General features: G+C 25.3%; 1 protein-coding gene and 1 long non-coding RNA gene across 2 annotated transcripts in view; one reads left to right on the forward strand and one right to left on the reverse strand.

The window, feature by feature from the left end:
- Positions 1-1293: 1293 nt before the first annotated feature.
- On the forward strand, positions 1294-5117 carry LOC103575789 (P protein). Its single transcript, XM_053740010.1, has 12 exons — positions 1294-1325; positions 1519-1642; positions 1744-1816; positions 1933-2087; positions 2175-2510; positions 2600-2731; positions 2804-3058; positions 3237-3566; positions 3771-4004; positions 4175-4433; positions 4600-4693; positions 5033-5117. The coding sequence occupies exons 1-12, from the start codon at positions 1294-1296 to the stop codon at positions 5115-5117; spliced, it is 2109 nt and encodes a 702-aa protein (XP_053595985.1).
- Positions 5118-9003: 3886 nt separating this feature from the next.
- Positions 9004-11011, reverse strand: part of LOC128667964 (uncharacterized) — a 31643-nt gene continuing 29635 nt past the window's right edge. The window contains exon 3 of the long non-coding RNA XR_008403858.1: positions 9004-9157. This is a non-coding gene — a long non-coding RNA (uncharacterized LOC128667964). The remainder of the gene's footprint in view (positions 9158-11011) is intronic.

Here is an 11011-nt window from a genome sequence, read left to right on the forward strand (position 1 = left end):
ATCGACTCTCCTCTGCACTATTTATCGTTGAATGAATCAGAGAGATACAGCACAGATAATTTAATTATCGCAGACTTCAAAATATACTTATTATTTATCAATTAAACAATTTTTTTTTTAGACCAAAATTCGCGACAAAAAAAAATCAAATTCAATTATTTAATAAATTTTTTCTCATTTAATTATCTATAAATTTAAATTCTAATTAATTAGATAACTTCCTTTTTATTTTTTTTCCCAAGATAAAAATGTCAAAGGTCACACAACAATAATTCCAAAAATATTATGAAATATGTGTTGATATTTTTTGATAATAATTATTACTGGGTTTTTTTAATTATTGTTATTATTTGATTATTAAACTATTTATCTTTTTCCGACGGTACATTAATTTTAATTATGAAATGCAAAAAAAATAAATTGTTTATTTTTAATTTATTGGGGCTTTATTTTAATCTAAAAATTATTTTATTACAGAAAGGTAACGAAACAATTTTATTTTTACTGAAGGACGATAATAAAACCGATTCAATAAGATGATAATAATAACGCGTAGTCTAATATTTAACAAGTCGTGTTTGAACGATGAAGGACAACATTTTAGTTAACAATTACAATAATAATAATAATAATTATAACAAATGTCTTATGAATTTTAATAGATCATGTCTTCAATTTTTACTGATAATAATCAACTATGTAATCATAATTATTATTGTTATTAATTGTATATTAAATAAAATGTATGACTTATTTATGAAGATATTATTAATGACAATAAATTACGTCACTTGTGTCAAAATATTTTAAAATTAAATTAAAGAATTTGTTTTCAAAATATTGTAGATATGATTACTTGGGTATTTTAAAAATATATGACTAATGTTTAATTTAATAATTATTTTTTAAGATCGATGTTATTTATCTACCGAATATTTATTAGTTGCGAGAGATTAATTTGTATGAAGATTTAATGAACCTAATTACAGGTGTCTTGTCTATGGAAATCAACCGATGGATGAGACTAAGCTTCATACTCCAAAGTTCAAAAAAAAAATTAAGATTAAATTTATTTTGAGAATAAGATTCAACGAGCACATCATTGTCATCGGTTGATGTCTGCGGATCATCGACGAAATAAAATTCATCAAGTGATTGTAATTATTTTTCTTGAGAGCTACTTGAGATATGGAATTGCCTTTTTTAAAAATGTACTTTTAAACCCGGGTCGTGATCGTATTTGTGTCAGTACAAAAAAAAAATTTATTTTTGAAAATAATTAAAAGTATATTGATGTCTCTAAGTAGTCAAATATCGCCTCTGAGGTAAGTACTATTATTTGTAATCATTTAATTTATTGATAATTGCCGAGGAAAGTTGGACACTCCAAATTTTTGTTCCATTTTTTTTGACGGCACCCATTTTGCCATTATTGGAAAAAATTCAATTACGGCAATTTAAAAATATATGAAGTTACAAATTTCAAAAAACCTTCTGTACTTGTGGTGTTTTTTTTAGCAATCGTTACTCAAGAAGTAAAGAAAAGTATAATGACATTGAAAATCCTTATGCATCTCAAAGTAAACCTATATACCGATACGTAAAATTGGGATTTTTAATTATTTACTGGTCAATATTTACCGTAAGTATTTTTTAAACGAAAATAAATTTTTTTTTTAAATACTCAAAAATATTATTTATTTATTTGAGATATTTGTAATAAAAGATAATATATTATTATAGTTATTATTGATGACTAAAAGCGATAAACCGGGAATGATGAATCATTTATCAATACCAAGTCACAAAGTAAGCAGTATCCTTTTGTTAAAATAAAAAAAAACGAGTTGAAAAATAAATATTTACTTTTGTTGAGTATTATTTCTTTTAAAATATATGTAGATATATTTATCCTTAACGGCTGTGTTGTAGACGTTGAGATTGCAGATGAACCAATAAGTAATAAAGTCAAGTTGAATCTCGAGGGTCCACTATTGCCCACACTAAAGACAGATGATGCTAATCCCTCATCATATCATCTCCTTGTCTGGCTTGAATTAATTACCAGTGATTATAATAAATCTCAAGTATTTAGACAGTATATATTATATATTCTATTTCATAAATTATTTTTTACGAAATAATTCAATAGTAATAGTAATAATTTTTTATAGAATTTGACTGAGCGACTGGTGATTCCGATTCTACCGCCAGATTTGCTTAAAATTTTCCCACACCAAAATGTTCAAAAAACTTTGCATATTAGTAATTATGTCAATAGATCGGGTAATTATTCGGTGCGATCGAATTTTGAATCTAATTTACCGATAGAGATTAAAATTTCTTATGCTTTTGATCTGTCACCGGCGAGTCCTGAGGCAGGACTAATTTATGGAACAGTTATTTTGTTGGGTCTTTATATTTCGATTATTTTTGAAATTATTAATCGCGCTCTCGCTGCTATGCTCGCTTCTACGATGTCTCTAGCTGTCTTGGCATTTTTAAATGAGGTAATTATTTTGACAAAAAGATAAAAAGATCGAACCCGAAATTCGATCATTTTTGTCAACTAAAATTATTTTTAAAAAATTCATTCTAGCGACCGACAACGACAGAATTAATGTCATGGATCGATATCGATACACTGTTACTATTATTTTCAATGATGATACTCGTAGCAATTTTAGGAGAGACCGGACTTTTTGATTTTCTGTCCGTATTTGCTTACAAGGTACTCAAAAATAATGATACTAATTATCAACTTATAATTAACACAATTAATAAATATTTTATAATTTTCTAGATAACTAACGGAAAAATTTGGCCGCTAATTTATACCCTGTGTTTTTTCACTGCAGTATTATCCTCGTTTTTGGACAATACTACAATGGTATTACTAATGACTCCCGTAACAATAAGACTCTGTGAAGTAATGGAGCTAAATCCTGTACCAATACTGACAGCAATGGTTATATTTTCAAATATCGGAGGTACGCTAACGCCTGTTGGTGACCCGCCAAATGTTATTATCACCACCAACTCAGAAGTCATCAAAGCGGTACTCCTTTTTTTATTTATTACCCAAATTTAAATATTAAACATTATAATTATATCGCATTGCTAATTACAAAATGGCTTACATTTTTTACGCCCTTTTGGCTTTCGGAAGTTCCCCAAAGAAAAAAGACGTACAAAAATGTAAGTCCGCGATATATATATTTTTATATATATAACAGGGAATGAATTTCAATTACTTCGTGTTACACATGAGTATTGGCGTAGTAATGGCCCTATTGGTAGCAAGTGTTCAACTAAAATACATATTTCGGGACATGAAACTCCTAAAATACCCCGAGCCTCAAGAAATCCAAGAGCTGAAACACGAAATCGCTATTTGGCAACGTGCTGCTGCAAGTTTGTCCAGTTACAGCCGTGAAGAAAAATTAGTTCGTGATATATTATTAAAAAAAGTAAAATCATTAAGTACTTTGTTGAATAATAAATTAGCTACTGGCAGTAGTAATTTATCAAAATATAAATCTACTCTCGAAGAACTACAAGAAAAGGTAAAAAAATAAAATAAAGAAAAAAAACTAATTAACCAATCAATCAAGCTATTTTTAAATTACTTATTAATTTATTGCCCAATAGACAAATATTCAAATTAAATATTTATTGCTTTTATTATACGCATGAATTATTTATTATTAAAAAAAAAAAATTTAATAAGATTTATTTTTAGATAAAAAATTTATTAACTTTTTTTTTAGTACCCGATACGTGACAAATGGCTGCTATTAAAATCGAGTATTACATTAATATTTGTGATAATACTTTTTTTTTTGCACAATTTGCCAAACGTTAATTTATCACTTGGGTGGACGACCTTGTTAGGTGTTTTTCTTATTCTCATACTTGCGGATACAAAAGATTTAGATGGAATTTTGGCACGAGTGGAGTGGAGTACCTTGATATTTTTTGCGGCCTTGTTCATCCTTATGGAGGTATAAATATATAGATACGTATATATATTTAAAGATATAAAAACAGAGTTCTCTGTCCGGTTGCTTTTATTTTAGATAATTCATTGACCTATAATATGCTAATGCCAAAAATTTATCACAGTCATATTTTAAATTCGTTATTCAAATTATTTATATATTTTTTTTTTAAGGCACTTTCATCTATGGGTTTAATTGCATGGATTGGCAAGCAAACCGAACGGGTAATACTGTCAGTAAACGAAGACTTCAGACTAGCGGTTGCTATAATTTTAATTTTGTGGGTATCGGGAATCGCGAGCGCGTTTGTTGATAACGTCCCTTTGACGACAATGATGGTCAGGATTATAACTAATTTGTCGCAAAATGACCAACTTGGGCTGCCACTTCAGCCGCTGGTTTGGGCTTTGTCCTACGGCGCTTGCATGGGAGGTAAGTGTGATATTGAACCGCGAATCTTCTAGACTTTTTTTTCTGAGAGTATCGCACTTTATCGATGAGTAATTTACTGATTACTATTGCTTGTTTTTTTACTCGTCAGTTTATCGATGACGAGTTACATTTTTTTTCTGGTGAATGGATACGTGTTATTTTTCAGGTAATGCAACTCTCATTGGAGCTACGGCAAATGTTGTTTGCGCTGGTGTTTCTGAGCAACATGGATACCCATTTACATTTATGCAATTTTTCAAGTAATTATCCAGTTGTTTTTTCTTTTTTTTTAATTAATTCTAGTATTTTTTAATCAAAACTTTTAAATTTCATAAAATTCCAAACCAAATTTAAAAAAATATATATGTACAGAGAAATAGTTGAAATAAAATAGAGATCCGGGGCAAATTGGGTTATTTAAAATTTGAACGAAAAATTTTCTAAACTAAAATTAAGTGAAAATTTTTTTTGAATTATTTAATTTAAATTTTTGCGCAAACAGAAATATTCAAAAATTCGCGCTTATAATTATTATTAACTTCAATAAATTAATTAATTAATCTTAGAAAAAATAATGAATGAAATTTCTTGTTTTACAGAATGGGGTTTCCAATAACGATAGGCAGTCTTGTGACAACTACTATTTATCTTCTCATAGCTCATATTGTTTTCCAATGGCACTGATTAATAATTAATAATTCAAATTTAATTACTTTATGCCCTCATAATACTCAATCCTCAATTTTTATAAATTATTATATTACATTAATATAATAAATTAATCAAATTTGATACTGATAATTTAATAAATATCTTATTTTTTATATTGATAATTTTATATCAATTTTTATATTTTTTTAAGAGAATTCTATTATACCCACTATTTTATTAAACACCTGCATTAACAGGTGAGTTTAACACGTACGTTTCTGTACAGATGGCAGCTCTATGTTTGTAATAAATTGATTTTTAAAAAAATTCATTTGAAAAAACATTAATTAATTAAACAAATAATAGCTGTCACTAATTGGTCTATAGAGTTGCAATTTACAATTTATAAAATAACGAAAAAAAATCTTTCTACGTTTTCTTTGTCATATAACTTTTCCATGGAACGAATTGGCTCATATCTATAAAAAATTTCTTCAAGCTCGTAAAATAAGATTTAATTTTACGTTTGACTTTTTATTTTATTAGAGAATGATTATTAATAATTTATGTGTAAAATATTTTAATGATTTTTTGTATATGTTTTGCTAATACGAACTGCGAGCTAATTTTTTTTTATTTTCTTTGTGTTTGCCTTAAAAAAAATTAAAAAAAGAACTGAAAACAAATTTTTTAATTTTTTTTTTGTAAAGAAATAAGCGGAACAGTAGTTTTGTAGGGTTACCGTATTTTTTTTATTATATTAAATAATAACTTAAAAATAGTGAGCATAATTTCTATTTTTAGTTTTGGGAATCCCAGAAACATTTGTAATTTTTTTTTTACGAGTTTATTTTTTGTTTTTTTTTTTTTTAATTTTTTTAAAGAGAATTTATAATATTTATTTTTACCGCCAAAACAAAATTTAAAAGAATGACTCAATGAATAAATGTATAACAAATATACTAGATAAAGTGTAAAGTAGAACTGAGTTTTTTTTTTTTTTTCTAATTATCTTATTTTTCCACTCATTTAATTATGCAACGTATAATTTTAACTGTCAAATTTTTTATCATTAAATGATATCTAATTTAATTTGTTTGATCTATCAGATATTAGATAATTAAAAACAATTAAATGAAACTAAAGTAAAAAACTAGAACGTCATGAAGACAAATATGATATTCACAAAAAAACAAAACTTCTTTTCTGTTTGCGTTTTTTATAGAAAAAAAAAAAATTGTGGCTAATTAAAAAATTCATTCGAGAATATTCGAAAAGTTGACTAATATAAGTCTGTTTTTTTTACCCTTTTGATTCATGTTTGATAATTATTTTTTTATTAATCGTCTCACTTGTCGTGTTTGTGAGGAGGTTGTCGTTACAGATGCGAAATGTCGCACGCCGTCCCCGACTGAGGGAAAATTTATGAATATCATTCCGGCATTAATATTTATGTGTTATAACTTATAACACAAATCTGTTTATTTAATTAAATATTAAGTAAAATCATTTCTTAAGCTCTGCGAACCATCTAGAAAAATGATAATGATGAGCAGGAAGTATTTTCTTGACTTTTCAGTATTCATTATTCATTTCCAAGTTATAATTAACATACAAATGTTAATTAAATCACTTATCTTGAATATTTTTATGATTATTTGTTATTGAATAATTATTATAAATGTCAAAATTAATTTTATTAACAAAAAAAAAAATAAAAAAAATAAAAATCTCCCGAAAATTGACCGCGGTAAGTAATTTTGTAAAAAAATTTTTTCGATCAAATTTCGCATTGAAAAAATGAAAAATTTTGAGGCTACTATCAAATTTTGCAATTAAATAATTTTTCTTATAAAAAGAATTCTATGAAATTCGAATTGTAAATGAAAATTTCAAATTGTTAATTACTGATCTAAATATTTAATTAAATAATATGTTTTTTTTAGTAATTGTAATTGTTAATTAATATAAACAGTTCGTAGAATAATGACAGACGATTGGTAAATTTATTATATCGGTTATTCTGGTAATGTTTGCATAATTAAATTTGAAAAAAAATTGAATTTTAATTAAATATTGATTTAAGTAGATGTATTTTTTTATACTCGTTATTATATTTAATAACTATTCTAATTAATTGTGTAATTGGTTTTATCAAATGAAAAATATATATATTTTACTCATAGTAAATATATATATATATATATATCTTTTCGTGTGTTTAAATTGGGATTTTGTCCTAAAAGTTTCTTGGAATCTGTTTTATCTCAAAAAAAAAAGCAATTTTGTTAAAAAATATATAGATTTAAATATTTTGAAACTAAATCAAATATTTTATTTTTATAAAATATTTAATTATGCTTAAATTTTTTTCAAGACCATTAATGAATAAAACAAAGGATGGCAATGAACTTTGATCTAGTATTGGCATAAAAAAGGGTCCACTGTCAGTAAATCATCTTCAAATAGGTAATGATTAATTTTTTTATAAACAATAAAACTATCATGAGTAAACAAACTACAAAGTTAACGATGGTAATTAGAATAATAATGAATTATGTCCCGTCAAATATACAATAGGTTTGTAAGACTACAAAACAAGACAGCGCGTTATAACAAAAAATATATTAAGAAATGATTATTCACTCTTATTCAAAATCATTTACGTCAATAGACAGCTCATTAAAATAATGTTATTATTTATTTGTTTCTCCTAGTGTCTAGTCAGATCTTTTTTTGACTAAAAAATTATTTATAAAGAAATAAAATGTGAAGAATTATAGACCAACAAAATATATTATATTTTAATATTCTATGACATCAAAAACATATTTTTTTTTTTAATATTTATCGAAGCTCTTCAAGAATAAAACACTCGATAAATAATTTATAGCTTTAATCTTTGTTCAAAAAATTTTTAAATTCAAAGCTTTGTCAAAAAAAAAAAAATTGAGTCTATAAATTTTTGGTTTCACTTACTATTTTATATTCTTGTTGATTTGAACAACAAATTTATTCAAGAATAATGTTTATGTGACTGAAGATAGAAACAGATTATAGAATATTAAAAGATGTTTATTTCTAGAAGATTCGTCAATACGTAATATTGAGATCATTTAGTATGACTCGATAAATTTTCAATTTCAATGTATACAAGTTGCATCTCGTTGACTTTACAACGCTGACAGCGACGAGTTGTCATTGAAATGATTGCGCAGTATTATTGTTTTATTTTTTATTACAATTTTATCATTAGTTAAATAATCTTGTCTGTTTTCATTAATTTTTTGTCTTTGTTAACTGTTTGAAAAACAATTTTTTTTTAAATTCAAACATTCGACAACAACAACAACAATATTATTAGACTAATCTCTAGATTTAATTGCTTTAAAAATTTTAATTTTCCGAATACAAACGGGCGTAAAAATTTTTTTTTGTTCCTAAAAAAAAATTTCGATTTCAGAAATTTTTCAAAAATAAATCTTTAAAAGAAATATTTAGAAAATTTAATATTATGAAGATTTAATTTTATTTCTACAGAAAATTCCATATCCAGTTAAATATTCGACAAGGCATCAAATTTATATCAAAAACGAGAGAACGAGAGAATTTTTAAAATTTCCACTACGAATACTAAAAATAATTATTTAGTAATTAAAAGGAAAAAAACGAAATCAAATAAACAAGCGAGTCACTCGATAACCCAACAACAACAAAAACAAAAACAACAACAACTTTAGCAACATCCCGATAAGAAAATAGCCAGTTATCCATGTCGGAAATAGTATACAAGGAATTTATCCAGGAAAATGGTTATCAAACAGCGAATGTCAAATGTAATGGGGTCAAGTTACTGTTATCAGGGATAGGTAACTAATCCTCAAGTAAGTTTAAATGGCACTCCTTTACTTACCTGTATTAGTGAGAGTGGATCGTTTTATTTATTTCAATCTCCGGCTATATATATTTGCATATTTATTTTCTTGTCCTATGTCTTGTTCGATCAGCAACACGGCAACGACATTTATGGAATTCAGCCATGTTTACATGCTGCCTCTACGTCTAGTCATGATCTGAAATTACATTTATCATATATATAAATTTATCTTTATAAATAACATATATATATATATATATACATATTTATATTTATATATTTTTTTTTTTTAATTTCTTTATATTTACAAAGATAAGGGTAAGGTTGAAAATGACACTAAGGTGAAAATTGATGTACAAAAAGAAAAAAACTGATAGAAAAAATACATAAATATGAGCATTGTTCGTCTGTATTTATTTTAGATTTTTTTTTTTTGATTTTGTTTTCCGACTCGTGATCGGAAAACGTTCGCTGTAAAGAATTTAAGTGAGACTAGTTGAAAAGAAACGCGATGGGGAGGAATGAGGCAAGTGGGACGTCTAGTTCTACTAGAGACATAAACTGAGAATTTAAAACGTTTATAAACAAATAAATATATTTGCTGTCAAAATCTTCAATGAAACAAAACAGTGATAAATAAAATTTTGGGACAAAAATGTAAACAATAAACCTGGGAGTATAATGACAGAGATTTTGGTTATAAAAATAAAACTAAAGTGACTAAGAGATGAGGAGAATAACCTGTTTTGATCACCCTCTATATTTTTATAACATACTACTTGTATAGGTACGGGTTTTAATATACATTTAAAAGAGATAATCCAATACTGTTTTATTGAATTTCTTTTATTCTCAATAAGAAAAATTTGTCAGATTTAATTTAAGAATTTTTATTACCTGACTAATATACGAAAAATAGTTACACCGGATATGGAGCTAGGCACAGAAAAATTCGAATAATAATTTTATTATTTACTGATTTGGTGAAAAACTAGAATTCAAAAATTTTTCAATTATTTTTTTTTTTTTTTTTTGATTCCGCACTCATGAAAATTTTGACATTTCATGGATATTTTTTTAAGCTGTCCATTTTGCCTCTACCGAAGTTTATTAGAGGACTGTAGTAAAAAATTTTAAATTAAAAAAATTTTCAGGTTTAAAATTGTTAAGTTTTTGATTTTGTGATTTAAATTAATTTGACAGCGAGCGCTCATTTCAAATTAATTAATAAGAGATTTGATTGCTTAGTGACATTTATTGTAATTTTTAAAATCCTGGTCAATAAAAGAAATTACTAACCCAGACACGTGTTTATTAATTTTATAATAAAAAAAAAGTTTATATTACAATAATTTGAACATTTTAATTAATTTTATTATAATTTTATCACTTTCTATTTTCCTAAACAACTTTTTTAAGTAAAAGTGAAACAAAAACTTATTTATTAATCTAATTTGAATATATATTTAAAAAAAACCCGAAATCCAACAAAATTTACTACTGTCATAATTCAAAATTACAAAAAATTATGAATAGAAAAATGTTTATCACTTGATTTATTATAAAGCATTTCTTGAATAAAAATACTAAAAAAAAAATAAATTTATTACTGTGTAATCAACTCTGACGTAAATTTTTTTTCAGTATCTCATTGAATGATGTATAAAATAAATAAGCGACTTAATAATATTTACATATTAGTTACTTTGTACGTAAAAACAAAATATGCATCTGAGAAATATGTAATAAAAAAAAAACCCGGCGACTTCGTTAGTCGAAAAAAAAAACTAAAATTCTTTGACGTAATTGGATGGGGAACAAAAAATTAATCTTAATGATTCAATCAAGATTCACTCTGACCTTCCGATGATTCAGGAATTTTTGAAAATGAAAAAAATTTATCGGTTTTTAATGATAAAATTTATTATTAAAAAAAAATAATAATATTAATATGGATTCAAATTTCGATAGATAGAAAAAATTAACTTTTATTGTTACATAAATTAATAGCCAGTAATTCAATACTACAAAAAATTTTTAAAATTGACGA

This window comes from Microplitis demolitor, chromosome 6 (genome assembly GCF_026212275.2).
Source record: "Microplitis demolitor isolate Queensland-Clemson2020A chromosome 6, iyMicDemo2.1a, whole genome shotgun sequence".
In the NCBI taxonomy this organism is placed as follows: Eukaryota; Metazoa; Arthropoda; class Insecta; order Hymenoptera; family Braconidae; genus Microplitis; species Microplitis demolitor.

Bases quoted from the DNA above. Each gene is read 5' to 3' on its own strand.
- LOC103575789 (XM_053740010.1), top strand. From the start codon at position 1,294: ATGTCTCTAAGTAGTCAAATATCGCCTCTGAG. The intron at 3,567-3,770 runs GTAAAAAAATAA...CTTTTTTTTTAG, and splicing joins TCGAAGAACTACAAGAAAAG to TACCCGATACGTGACAAATG. The intron at 4,434-4,599 runs GTAAGTGTGATA...GTTATTTTTCAG, and splicing joins CTACGGCGCTTGCATGGGAG to GTAATGCAACTCTCATTGGA.